The 15,239-nt window shown below is 38.9% G+C and overlaps 1 protein-coding gene across 10 annotated transcripts in view; it reads right to left on the bottom strand.

Annotated features, from left to right (window-relative positions):
• The window catches only part of LOC108718781 (abl interactor 1), a 62,651-nt gene that overhangs the window by 21,806 nt on the left and 25,606 nt on the right, over positions 1 to 15,239 (bottom strand). For all 10 annotated transcript variants that reach the window (XM_018267219.2, XM_018267223.2, XM_041565841.1 and 7 more), the window contains exons 2-3: positions 11,327 to 11,494; positions 5,611 to 5,787 (exon numbers count right to left, since the gene is read on the bottom strand). In XM_018267219.2, coding sequence (XP_018122708.1) covers positions 5,611 to 5,787; positions 11,327 to 11,494 — 345 coding nt within the window. The remainder of the gene's footprint in view (positions 1 to 5,610; positions 5,788 to 11,326; positions 11,495 to 15,239) is intronic.

Here is a 15,239-nt window from a genome sequence, read left to right as displayed (position 1 = left end):
TGTCACATGGCAGATTCTTCTTTTTCCGTGACTGGTAAAGTGAATTATTACAAAAGGGTGACACAGGGCCTGGTATGCCATCAATAGAAAAGAGGAAACTGACACGAAAAGAAAGGGCCTGGGACATGGATTTATGATTAAAAGAAGATGTTTAGAGGCCATGTAAAAATGAAGTCGTTTGGCTCTTTTGCCTATACACAAACAAAGTAACAGTAATGCAGCAAGATAGTTAAATAAAGCCAAATTGATGTAATGAGTAACACAGGCGGCATAATATCAGCAGATATAAGAAATCTGTTATCCAAAAACTTACTAGGGAAACACAAGGAATACTTTCCTTTCGCTGGAAAGATCCAGTTGTTATTATTAATGCTATCCCCTATTTAAGCAGTGTCAATATCCTACACAGCACTTTCCTGAGATTATCATTCTTATCAACCCCTGCACCATAAGGGCAGAGAGACACACGCTGCTATTTCGGGAGATTACCCATCGACAAATCGGTTCTTCAACGGGCGACTTATCTCCCGGAACTGCCTTCCCGCCGGCTAGAATGTAAATCGCCTGCGACATGGCACTCGGATCGATTCAGCTTTCCGAAGTTTCCTCGTGAGGCAACTTTGGGTGATTTCGGAAAACGAAGTGTTCTGAGTGCCATTCCGCCGGCGATTTACATTCTAGCCGGCGGGAAGGCAGTTCGGGGAGATTAGTCGCCTGAAGAAGAACCGATTTGTCACTGGGCGACTAATCTCCCAAAATAGCAGCGTGTGTCTCTGCCCTTACAGCTTATGATCGTAGATTCTGTTAGCAAATACATAAAAGTACACTAAGAACAATAGTAGTAGTAGATAGTGCCTAGGTATCAAACTCAGGGAGCCCAAAGCTTCAAGACAACATAACAACCACCGAGCTAATATACCAACATTCTGCCATAACCTATACAGACTATCTTCTGAAAAATAACAGCTCAATGGCAAAAGGTTGAGCATGTGTCAATTTTACTGTTGTCAATTGCACTTTTAGAAGACATTTGGGGAACTAGTGACATGCACCAAACAAATGTGCCGCATACTGTCAGAAAGAAAAGACTTGGGCCTGAACAGGGAGTCGCAAAGCAGCGTAGGAGACCCTAAAAGCTTAAGCTGGACATAAACGCAAAAAATACCTCCTAACATTTGTTTAATAGAAAAAGGACAAAACGATTGGCTGTGTGGAGAAAAATTTTGACCACGACCATTTTTGTGGCCACACCCCCTAATTGCAATGTCTACTTTACAAAATTTGGCAGGTTATGAAAGTTTGAACACATTTCTGTGGTTATTACAGTTTTGCTAATGAAGGTGAATTGTCCTTTAAGCGGCAAGTCACAGTTACCCCAAGAGACCTGCTCATCTTAATTTGTTATAATTGTTTCTTTGCTTATCTTAAATTGTTACAAATGTATCTAAGTGCACCTGCCACATATTCTGGGCTCTCTGCCAAAAGCCAATTAAGTTTTAGAAACATGTTTTTCTGGCTGTTCAGCACAACATTTCAGTAACAATCTGGGACTGTGGGCTGAGCAGTCAAAATCGGGACTGACCAGCGAAAAATGAGACAGTTGGGAGGTAAAGTTTTGTACGATTTTCAGACTGTGTGTGGAAAATATAATCGTACCATGGGTGATTGGCCTTTAATATCTTTGCATGTTTTGACAATATCATTGGGGGACTGTTGATACCATTTCCTGGACATAACTTTTGTACAATTGATGTCTGTCAATTAATGGCCAGAACATCGGCTGATTTGTTATTGTTGCTACTTTATTTAATCGGAATCATTAGTTGTAGATCGTTACATTGAAGCGAACGATATTTAGACGAACGGGTATGGGACCTGTTATCCAGAATGCTGGGGACCTGGGGTTTTTCAGATAACGAATCTATCCGTAATTTGGATCCTAAGTCTCCTAGAAAATCATTTAAACATTAAATGAACCCAATAGGCTGGTTTTTATTCCAATATGGATTATTATATCTTAGTTGGGATCAAGTACAAGGTACGGTTTTATAATTACTGGAAAAAAAGGAAATCGTTATCCAAAAATTGTATTATTTTATTACAATGGAGTCTACGGGAGACCACCTTTCCTTAATTCAGAGCTTTCTGGATAACGGGTCCCACACCTGTACAAAGGATAAAATCTGCACATCTATGGCCATCTTTAGTAGTAGGATAAGAACAATGTCCTCAGAAATGAAAAATACCCCATGTCTCACTACTTACCGTATATACTCGAGTATAAGCAGAGTTTTTCAGCCCCCAAAATATGCTGAAAAACTCTACCTCGGCTTATACTCGGGTCAAGCGCAAAAACGTTCGCCAGCGTCTAAGAATAGTCGCCAGCGTCCAAGAATAGTCTCCAAGAATATTCGCCGGCGTCCAAGAATGGTCGCCGGCATCCAAAAAAACAAGACGCGGGCACTCCAATGGGAGCCGAAACCCTCAATTTTTTGATTGAAACTTACCAGAAGCTGCTTCATTTCTCACCCTAGGCTTTTACTCGAGTCAATAAGCTTTCACAGTTTTTGGAGGTAAAATTAGGTACCTCGGCTTATACTCGAGTATATACGGTAGGTTCCTAGTCTCCTACATTGGCCACTCACATTGGGCAAGGATGGGTGCAGTCTGCCTCATCCACAGTTTTATGGTGTCTTTAGCTAATGGCACATTCCACCCAGTGATTAGTCAGATATCTAGAACAACTGGTTTGGTCCAAAATGTAGAAAGATAAACTGCCAACTCCGACAAGAAACACTGAATGGCAGATGAGATCTCATTTATGAAAAGCTTAAACACATTACACACACTAGAGATGAGTAGGGACTTTATTCTAGGAATTCTAGGAATTTAACCATAAAACAATAGGGTAAAATAATAATTCTGCACCAAAAATGTCCCCTGTACTCCAAAAGCTTTACAAGAGTTTGAGCTTGTGATACATATTTTGAAGCAGTCAGTGGAACATTCATTTACATTCTCGCTCATCCTCGCTGGCAAACAATGGTGCATTTTGCAGGGGAATTAATGAAACACTGCTTTAGTATTCCCAGAAGAAGCAAAGTGCATGGGAACAGAAACCCACAGTGTCACGGAACTTGAGTTAAAAAGGAGCTTATGTCAGTTAAATTACTATAAAGCGTCCGCCGCTTAGTGCAAGAATTCAACTACAATTCCAGTCAGGGCACAATACTTCCACGTTACATTTCTTGCTAATTTCCCTAACCCTGCTTTATCTGATGTGGTCATTTCTCAAGTTTGTCATTTCTGGTGGTGAAATCCTTTCACTAGATTTGCATCCGGAGTGTATTAATGGGGTTGTTCACCTTTAAATTAACTTTTAGTATGATGTAGAGTGATATCATTTGCAATTGGTTTTAATTTGTTTCGATTTGTGGTTTCTGAGTTATTTAGCTTTTATTCAGAATTCCCCCAGTTTGCAATTTCAGCAATCTGGTTGCTAGGGTCCAAATTATGATTTGAATATGAGACTGAAATATGAATAGGCGAGGCCTAAATAGAAAGATGACTAATAAAAAGGAACAATAAATTTAAAGCCTTATAGAGCATTTGTTTTAGATGGGTCAGTGACCCCCATTTGAAGTCCAACGCAGAAAATGGGGTTGGTGGTCTGTACACAACAAAGAAAATTGCTCTTTGTCCAGTTCCTTTTAGTTGCTCTGTGCGACAGCTTAGTTGAAGGACAAAACAAAAATTGAAAGGAAAAGGAACTCAAGCAGATTAACTGCAAAACATTTATTCCAGGTTGTGGCAACACAACATGTTTCGGGCCAAACCCCTTTGGTTTTCTTTGGAGTTCCTTTCCTTTTCAATTTTTTGTTTTGTCCGCCCCCCATTTGAAAGCTCAAAATAATCAGAAGGCAAATAATTAAGACCAATTGAAAATTTGCTTAAAATTAGATATTCTAGAACATACTAAAAAAGTTAACTTAAAGGTCAACCACCCCTTTAAAATTCAAATACACTAATGGAATACATTGTTCTGTTCATAAAGTTTAAACTGCAAAGTAAATGTCCAGATATGAGCAGAATTTGTGTCCCTTCCACTTATGTGTTATGGTTAACATATGTTACAAGTTGCATATGTTTTCTGGTGTTTATGCATATTGTGCATCTGAAATATTTTATTTTAAAAGTCTGTTTGGGGATAATATCCTAAAGACCTCCAATCTGGTCATTCTGACTTCCACTACCATAAAATACCTCTTACTCTTATTAAAGGAGACTTCTAGCCAACTACTCAAAATTAAAGGAACAGTTCAAATTCTAATAAAGTTAGTTAGCCAAAAATGTAATGTAAAAAGGCTGAAGTGACTGGATGTGTAACAGAACAGAACACTACTTCCTGCTTTTAAGATCTCTAACTCTGAGTTGGTCAGTGACTATAAGGGGGGCCCCATAGAACATAACTGTTAAGTGAGTTTGCAATTGATCCTTAGCATTCAGCTCAGATTCAAAAGCAACAGTTATGACCCATGTGCCCCCCCCCCCGCTGCCTCAGGTCACTGATTGGTTACTGCTTGGTAACCAATCAGGATAAACCAAGAGAGCTGAAAAGTAGTGTTCTGGCTATTATGTTACACATCCAGTCACTCCAGCCTTTATACATTACATTTTTGGCTAACTAACTATATTAAACATTTTTTATTTTGCACAGCCTATCTATTTACCCCCTTTTTATTTTTATACGGAACAATTCCTTTAAAAACTTTGAGAAAAAAATGGTCAATGTTAGGGCATTTGCCCATGGGGCGGTTCAGAGCCTTTTTCCAGCTTGGTGGGTGGGCCTGGATAGGCAATTACAGCTCTTGGTTAGTGGGGAGCAGACAATGTTTCAATGGTACATGTAGTCATGACAGGTTTACTGTTTTTGATTTCCATTACATTTACTCGTAACTTTAAATAGTAAATATTTTCAGCGATTTTAAAGGAGACATAGGATAAATAAAAAAACACTAATTTTGTTGGCAATAAGTAATATATGGTGTTGCTTTTACAGTACATGGTGCTAAAAATGAATATTATCTTTAATAATAGCCCATTTATTGGAGCTCCCTATAGATGGTCCCTGTGCGTGTCCTAACAGTCCCTGCCAGAAGCACAGGAGGGGGACAGCCAATCACAGCCCTGCAGTCACACAAGCAAAGACAGGCTTCAGTTCCCTATCGGGTCCTGCTAGCTGCTGATTGGTTCCTTTCCTACAATGCAGTAAGCTGAGTGCCACTGGCTCCCCTGCACAGCCTGGAAATTCAGGGAGCAGGAAGTGGAAGGGAGGGATTAATAGGGTTTTTGCAAAAATATTCAATAAATCAGCCTGAAACACTACTTTTTAAAGCCTGCTTCTATATTTAAGAAGTAAAATGCACCGGTACAGTCTTGTTTCTTTAGCTCATACCCTACAAAAAGACAGAAACCCTGGAATTTACGCCCCTAGTTTTTCTCATATAATAATTATATAATAGTATATTCCATAAGCTTTCAGAAACCATATGGACTGCAAAGAACAGTTTGCACAGCTTAAAGATGGAACCTGATGTGATGGGTCCTTACCTTTACTCCATGGCCTACGTCATCCAGCACCGTGTAGTCTACGGGTTTTCGAATGTACCTGACGGGGCGCTCTATGTTAGCGGGAGCAATGATTTTGTGACTCCTTGCCGTGTTCTTATTGGTGGTTAAGATACCAATCTCTCTGCGAGCCACCTTTTCTTTATGAATATCCACAGTCTGCAAATACAAAAGCACCATGTCAATGTTTCTAAGAATGCAGAACCTGGGGATTTCTGGATAAGGGATCTGCCCTAATTTGGATCACCATACTTTAAAGGGGTGGTTCATCTTTGAGTTAACTTTTAGTATGTTATATGCTAATTCTGAGAATTGGTCTTCATTATTTATTTTTTTAATTATTTGCCTTTTTCTTCTGACTCTTTCCAGCTTTCAAATGGGGGTCATTGAGCCCATCTAAAAAACAAATGCTCTGTACGGCTACACATTTATTGTTATTGCTACTTTTAATGAATCCTTCTATTCAGGCCTCTCCTATTCATATCCCAGTCTCTTATTCAAATCAGTGCATGGTGCTAGGGTGATTTGAACCATAGCAACCAGATTCTGGCTATTGCAAACTGGAGAGCTACTGAATAAGCAGCTAAATAACTTAAAAACTCACAAATAATAAAAAATGAAAACCAGTTGCAAATTGCAGAATAGCACTCTCTGTATCATACTAAAAATTAACTCAAAGGTGAACAACCCCTTTGATAGAAAAAGAATAAACATGAAATAAACCCAGTAGGAATGGTTTGCAACTGGTTAGGATTAATTATACCTTGGTTAGAATTAGGGATGCACGTAATCCAGGATTCAGTATTTTTCAGCAGGATTCGGCCGAATCCTTGTGCCTGGCCAAACCGAATCCTAATTTTGAATATGCAAATGAAAATTAGGGTCAGGTAGGGAAATCATGTGATTTTTTTCCACTTTTTCCTTTCCAACCCTAATTTGCATATGCAAATTAGGATTTGGATTGGTTTCGGTATTCAGACGTAGGATTCGGATTCGTTTCGGTATTCAGCTGAATCTTTCACCAAGGATTCGGCCGAATCCCAAATAGTGGATTCGGTGCATCCCTAGTTAGGATCAAGTACAGGTCACTTTAGTTATTACAGAGAAAAGGTAAATCATATTTAAAAAAGTTAATTATTTGATTAAAATAGAGTATATGGGAGATGGCCATCCCGTAATTTGGAACCAATAAATTGTTTAATTAGCAAAATAATGTTCATCGGTGAAAAAAGGAGGGCAGTTATGTTCTGACCAATGCAATGCAAACACATGAAACACTGTTCATGTAGCACCTTAGTAAATGAATCCCCCAATATTTAAACGCCAACACAATAAAACAAATTATGCACTATGGGACAATTGGACACAAGGATAAACATAGCAAATTAATGATTTACTGTACAGCATAGACTTTGACCATTAAGTCAAGTGTATGTAGGCGTCGGCTTCGCCTATTGCCAGACTTGGAATGTTTGTTTTGCCTGTCCCAATATATACACATATACAGGAATGGGACCTGTTATCCAGAAAGCTCGGGACCTGGGGTATTCCGGATAACGGATCTTTCCATATTTTGGATTGTCATACCTTAAGTCTACTAGAAAATCATGTAAACATTAAATAAACCCAAAAAGCAGATTTTGTTTCCAATAAGGATTAATCATATATCCAATGGGATCAAGTAGAAGCTACTGTTTTATTATTACAGAGAAAAAGGAAATCATTTTTTACAAATTTGGATTTGATTATGACCGAGTCTATGGGAGACGGCCGTTCATTGGATAATGAGTTTCCAGATAATGGCTTTATGTTTAGACGATGCTGTCTAAATTTGCAAGATTTGGCGGGTGCATTCTGTGCATGTTTCAAGTACAGCTGCCACCCACTAAGAATGCAATACACCTTCACATAGCTCTGAATATAGAACCTTAACCCTTCCAATGCCAGAGAGGAATCTATGGAGCTGACACTTTAGAACCAGCACCACAGATTCTACATTTCTGCATTGTTGTTCGCTACATACAGGGATCATTCACAGTGGTCCTACTCATGGTTGGCACAGAAATGGTTCTAGGACTGCCTACAAGTTCTTTAGACACATGAGACCCATCTTTGTATGATTTATATTTTATTACCTCTAACAGTGATATTAGGTAAGGGTGGAATTATACCACGGGCTATTGCATTAGCTGCAGTAGACAGACGTATAGGCTCCAGTATTTGGGACACAGAGCAACCTATAGGGTTATAGGAGAAGGTGAATTGCTCATAACAAAAGAGGAGCAAGCCCAAGACACAAATGTTAGGCACTCCCAAGTGCACCAAGCCTTTCCTTCTCCTTTAATAGTGCTGATCCAGCAGAATTCTGCACTGAAATCTGTTTCTCAAAAGATCAAACAGATTTTTTTATTAGATCTAAGAACAACACTCAATAGTAAAAACCCATGTCCCACTGAGACACATTCAGTTACATTGAGAAGGTAAAACAGCAGCCTGCCAGAAAGCATTTCTCTCCTAAAGTGCAAGCACAAGTCACATGACTGGGGGCAGCTAGGAAATTGACAAAATGTCTAGCCCCATGTCAGATTTCAAAATTGAATATAAAAAAATCTGTTTGCTCTTTTGAGAAATGGATTTCAGTGCAGAATTCTGCTGGAGTAGCACTATTAACTGATGCGTTTTGAAAAAAACATGTTTTCCAATGACCGGATCCCTTTAACACCTGGCTCTTGTTCAATTTAGGCCTGCAGGGCATTGCATACTATACGCAGACTACATTGTCTGAGGGTTAATGGATTTATCACCTTTAACATAAGAAAAATTGTCACGGTGTTGCCTCATTTACAAACCCACAGATCCAAGCACTGGACTTCTTAAAGGAGTATTTTCATACAGGTATGGGGCCTGTTATCCAGAATGTTTGGGGAATAAGGAATTTAAACAATAAATAAAACCCAATCGGCTGTTTTTGCTTCCAATAAGGATTAATTATATCTTAGTTTTGTATCAAGCACAAGGTACTGTTTTATTATTACAGAGTAATCCTTTACAAAAATTTGTGATTTGATTAAAGTACACAGTCTTTGGGAGAGGGCCTTCCCCTAATTCTGAGCTTTTGGGATAACTGGTTTCCAGATAACGAATCCCATACCTGCACTATAGAAAATAATTTCTGCTTTATAATGACGGATCACATTAGATTACAGGCACTTCAACATGCATCGAGTCTTTGTCATAGCTGGGGACATACACAGGCCAAGCACAGGCTCGAATGACACTTTTTCTGCTTTTTATAGACACATCCCAACTACATATCTCACACCTGCACGACGTGTGAAAGGAGGAAACAGCAGTCCTTTGCTCTACAGTTAGAAATTATGCAAATTTAGATGTTTTTTCTAAAGATACGGTGCAGCCAGTTGCATTAACACTATGTTGACTATATGGATATTTTTGCTAAATCTAGAATTACGTCTATAGATATTTCTAATGTGACAGACAATACTGTTTGCAAGCAACCATCACAGCAAAGACACATCCCATCAATAACAATCGTAGTCAAGTTAAAGGCAAACTGTGACCTACTATAAAACATGTGTCATTTTTCGTGTAGCCTTCCACAACCCCATTGTACATAAGTGACATATAGGAATGACAGCCTATTCTGTAGATAGTGCCTTGGATTGCTCTGTACTGGGGATGTTGGGAAGCAAAGTGGTTAAATTCTGACCAGGGAAATATTGGTACAGATAAGCACGTTTACTCCACATTAGTATGTATATATATTTTTATAGGACTAGTGTAATCATTTTCATAAGCCAAAAATGAGGGGTTGGGGGAGCAGTCCAAGGGTAAGTAAAAATATATTTAAATACAATTCAAGTGCTACTGATCTGGCCAAATTAACTAAACATAGAGAAAAATAAGGGGGATTGATTAATGCACATTCCCTGGTCCCATCTCATAAGTTATCCAATATCTATGCAAATATATGTATTTACAAAAAGAGGGGTTTTTAGTTACAAAGTTATGATCACAAAATTGGTAAGCCACCATACCACGTCAAGGTTAACCCCAGGCTGGCACCTCCCTGCATGGTAGCATTTCTTGGGGGTAAGTGTCTCCTGGCCTAAGCATTGGTTTCAGTCAGAGGGCTTAGTCCTCCCCCATCATTTCTTTTAATAGAGAGTGATTGCCTAGACCACAGCATTGGCTCTACAGACTTAAGCTGGCCATAGACGCAACAATCCGATCGTACGAATCGTGGATTCGTACGATTTTCGGACCGTGTGTGGAGAGACCTGACATTTTTCGTCCTGCGGAGATCTGTCGATCAGACAGGGTAGAAAATTTCTGTCGCCTGCCGATAATATCTCTGCATGTTTTGCCGATTGTACGATTTTCAGTGGGAGACTGTCACTAGCTTTGTCAGACATAACTATCGTACGATTGCTGTCAGAGGTAGAACATTGGCTGATCTGTTCTTTTACTACTTCGATCGGAATGGTAAGACTTTGATCTGAATGGTTAGTGGCAGGTCGGGAGATGGGAAAGTCCGATCGTACGTTGATTCGTACGATCGAATCTTTGCATCTATGCCCAGCTTTAATCCTTTCCTGCTTACGGCGAGAGAGAGACTGACCAAACAACACTTATTTTTAAAGGCATGGGACCACCATTTAAAGGGACGGGTGTGGGGGTGCTTACAACCAAATGGAAGCTTGGCATGCAACATAACTGCTAGACTTCCGGCAGAATAACTGCTACAATACAAAAAAAAAAAAAGAAGTTGTGGGAGCACTCCAAGGCTAAGTAAAAATATATTTAAATGCAATGGAAGTGCTACTGATCTGGCCAAATTAACTATAGATCTAGAGAAAAAGAAGGGATTGATCAATGTGCTCCCCCAAAACCCCCTTTTTTTTTTGCATCTTTTAAAATAAATTATGGGAGAGGACTAAGCCCTCTGACTGAAACCAATGCCTAGGCCAGGAGACACTTACCCCAAGAAATGCTACCATGCAGGGAGGTGCCAGCCTGGGGTGGTATGGTGGTTTACCAATTTTGTGATCATAACTTTGTAACTAAAAATCCCTGTTTTTGTAAATACATGCATTTGCATAGATATTGGACCAGGGAATGTGCATTGCTCAATCCCCATTCATTATCATAAGCCCTATGATAATGATTACAATAGTCCTATAAAAAATATACACACATACTTATATGGAGTAAACGTGCTTATTTGTACCAATATTTCACTGGTCAAAATTGAACCACTTTGCTGTACCTCTTCTTTACACAGCAGCCCTTAAAGGAGAAGGAAAGTAATTTAACACTTGGGGGTGCCAAATGTTAGGCACCCCCTAGTGAATGTATTTACTTACCTGAAACCCCAGGCCTGTGCTCCAATCAGCAGAAAACTGCACCAGCCAGGGGTTATGTCCACTTCAATGTGGGTATATCGGGGAGAGATCCGCTCGTTTGGCGACATAGCCACACGAGCGGATCTCTACATCTATGGCCACCATAAGTTATAGAATTAGAAAATAAAAAGCAGACATTTATTGTGCACACAGAATTCTGCTCTGCTTATCAGATTGTATGAATGCACACGTTTCCCATGGATTCCCTACTAAGCTGCACAAAAACACATTAACGTTGGTGCCGTTATCTGCTTAGAAAAGGTGACCTTTACCTGGGAGATATGGTTGATGGAGGACTCCATTCTCCGCAGCTGGGAGGCCTGAATATCCAATAGCTGGAGCACATTGTTGGCCAGTGCATTTATCTGATAGGCAACACTTGCCAGAGACTGAGTTGTGTACGCCTTTGTTTCTTCTAATGCTTTCCTCTTATCTGGAGCCTAGAAAAACGAGAAGATTGCACAATATATTGAGCACACGCATAACCACCATGTATGTTTAAAATACATCATTAACAGGTTTTCAATAAAAATAAAAAAAAACAGTTAAATGTATGTACATCTATTATTACTATATGGGTTGCCCCTGTGTAATCTGTTTCCTCCCACCCTCCAAAATTGGCTCCTGGTAAAAAAAAAAAATAAGTTTCACTGAGGCAGGGAATGATGTGGGCATCAAGTCCAAGTTCCACTACCTACCTCAAACCACTGTCACAGAGGCTCCTATATAAGAGGCTCTTATATAGAATATTATTATTACAGGTATGTGACCTGTTATCCAGAATGCTTGGGAACCGGGGTTTTCCATATAATGGATCTTTCCATAATTTGGATCTTCATACCTTAAGTAGACTAGAAAACCATGTAAACGTTAAATAACCCCAATAGGCTGGTTTTGCCTCCAATAAGGATTAATTATATCTTATTTGGGATCAAGTACAAGCTACTGTTTTATTATTACAATGAATCATTTTTAAAAACTTGGATTAGTTGGATAAGATGGAGCCTATGGGAGACGGCCTTAATTCGATACTTTCTGGATAACAGGTTTCCAGTTAATGGATCCTATACCTGTATTTTTAAGCACACCCTAGTCACCTTCTTGAGGTTACAACCCAAAAAAAAAAAAAAAAAAGGAACCAATAATCCAATAATTATGTTTAGCCTTTAAAGACTAAGTCAAGTTTAAGCCCTTTTTCATGACTTAATTAGCAGACAGAAGTAAATGTGTTACTTTATATAAACTGGCAGAAAATCCTGGGTATAAATGGGCACGCAAATACATGCGATTTTAGCTGCAGCCTAAGCGCTTGTTCAGTATGAAAGATAGTTCCTACTTACAATATACAGCTGTCGTTTTATAAAAGGCACCAGGCGCATTTGTATGCAGACAGCGCAGCATTTCACACACACAGAGCTATTCTACAGGGCCTGAGAGTTTCAAGCCAAAAATGCAGGCACTTATTTATTAGATCTAGAACATTGCCGTCTTCCCACACAAAAAAAAAACAAAAAAACACCAGCACCATGTACACGAGAAACTCGGCTTGGATATTTTAGGGCTCATTGACAAAGCTGGGTAAGAAAATGATGCCAGAACTGCACCCACTTCAATGCCATGCCAATAACTATTATGTATTCCAATTTTTGTTCAGCGGCTCTCCAGGTTCAGCAGCTATCAAGTTGCTAGTGTCCAATTTACCCTAGCAACCAGGCAGTAGTTTGCAAAGTCCATGTTCTGCACTAACAATAATGGGGTGATTTATCAAAGTTCAAATTAAAATTTTTCCCACAATTCGAATTTAAAAAAGAAAAACTCACAAATTCGAGTTATATTTTCAAAAACTCAAATGTTTGGTATTTATTAAGCACACATTTTTTTTGTGAAAAAACTTGAATGGAAAACTTCTGTATGAACTCGCAAGCTTTCAGATGCTGAACACAATAGTTGTCGTCCTAGACAAAAATTTAAGGCAAGTTTTTTTTTTTCATTAGAGTTTTTCACGTCTTTTTAAGATTATAAATTAAGCAAACATTGTGAGTTTATCCGAAGTAGAAAAAAAAACTTTAAAACCTAAAAATTAGGGATGCACTAGTTTGGATTCGGCGAACTCTTGAATCCGTCGTGACCGATCCGTCTGAATCCGTCGCGAAAGATTCGTCTGAATCCTGAACCGAGAGGTGGGAAGGGTAAAATATTTTTTACTATAATATATATATATATATAGCATATGCAAATTAGAATTCAAATTCAGTTCAGCTGGGCAAAAGGATTCGGGCAAATCTGAACACTGCTGAAAAAGCCTGAATCCCGAACCGAATCCTGGATTCGGTGCATCCCTATTCAAAATTCGAACCTTTGGGGGGAAAAAAACCTCACAAATTAAATTTTTGATAAATAAGTTCATAAATGTCATTAAATAATGTTGTTATGCAGATATACTGGGAGAAGCCCATGCAGCAGTGAAAAGTGGCTAAGAATATGAACTTAATTTCCATGCTTGAAATGGAGCAAAATAATTAAAAAAAAAAAAAAAAAAAAGTATGTGCCTGGGACTCCTTCCTGTATAAGTTTCTAAAGCCTGAGCGAGCCGTATGTTCTTGTCGTTACAACCTTAGTTGTAGATCATTACATTTTCACAGATCACGTCTGAGCAGGGGAAAATTTTGAAAAGCAACTGCCAAGAGACAATTTGCCTCGTGCTGCTCACTTTAGTGGTATAAAGTATTTATCATGCTGTGTAAAAAGTGAAGTGAAACATTGCCGACGATGTTGCTCATTGAAACCAGAACGCTTTAGTTTTGCGGAAATCCCATTGCTGATTGGTTGCTATGGGCAACATCACCGGTAATGCTTCACTCCACTTTTTACACAGCATGATTCATAGGACCCTGAAGCACTCCTACTGAAGGTGTTGGTATTTCGCAACATTTTGCTTTCCAGTAATCAAAGAATTCACTATTTGGGATTCAACCGGATTCCCGAATCCTTTGTAAAAGATTTGGCTGAATACTGAACCCTAATTTGCATATGAAAATTAGCATTCCGTTTCTGCCAAACCTGAATCCTGCTGAAAAAGGCCAAATCACTAACCGAATCCTGGATTCGCTGCATCCTTAAATCAAAGTGGATGTTATAAAGGGGAAATATCCAGAGAAGAGCAGCTAAGGTTGAACATACACAGGCCATTAAAAATTAACGACTGTCCCTACAAACAGTCAAAAGCTGAAATTAGTGGGCTGTCACCTGACAGGTCTCCACGGGCCCACTGTTTCACTATACAAGAGGTATGGCAAGTGTATGGCCAACGTAAAGGGATGGTTCACCTTTAGGTTAACTTTTAGTAGGTAATACAATGACCAATTCTAAGCAACTTTTTAACGGACCTTCATTTTTCCTTTTTTGCCTTCTTATTCTGACTGTTTACAGCTTTCAAATGTGGGTCACTGACCCCATCTAAAAACAAGCTCTGCTATAACCATACCGTTACTACTTTTTATTACTCCTCTTTTTATTTAGGACTCTCCTTTTCATATTCCAGTCTCTTTGTCATATAAGTGCATGATTTGCACCATGAAACTAGACTGCTGAAATTGAAAACTGGAGTTATTTCACTTTTTGTTCAACAGTTCTCCAGTTTTGCATTTCAGCAGCTACCTGGTTGCTTGGGTACTAGTTAACCTAGCAACCAGGCAGTGCTTTGAATGACAGACTTGAATACGAATGGGGGAGGTCCTGAATTGAAAGAAGAGAAATAAAAAGTAACAATAGAATTGTAGCCTCACGATAGCAAGATCAATGACTCCCATCTGATCTCAGAAAAGAAGGCAAAAAATTAAAAAACTTAAGGTAAAAAATTAAGACCAACTAAAAGGTTGCTAAAAATTTACCATACTAAGGGGCAGATTTATCGAGGTGAAGTTTCGAAGTGAAAAACTACAAATTCCAAGCTATTTTTTGTGTACTTCAGCTAGGGAATAGTCATACTTCGATTCAAATTCAAACTTCGAGATTCAAATTTTTTTGAAGTACTGTCTCTTAAAAACTTCGACCATAAGCCACCTAAAAGCTGCCAAAGTGCTGTTTTAGCCTATGGGGGACCTCCTACAACCTGTATGGAGGCAATTGGGGGAGTTTGGGAGATCGAAGGTCGAAGTAAAAAAAACTTTGAATCGAATTCGGCCT

Source organism: Xenopus laevis, chromosome 6L (genome assembly GCF_017654675.1).
Source record: "Xenopus laevis strain J_2021 chromosome 6L, Xenopus_laevis_v10.1, whole genome shotgun sequence".
NCBI classification, from domain to species: domain Eukaryota; kingdom Metazoa; phylum Chordata; class Amphibia; order Anura; family Pipidae; genus Xenopus; species Xenopus laevis.
This window is presented reverse-complemented; position numbering and strand designations above follow the sequence as displayed.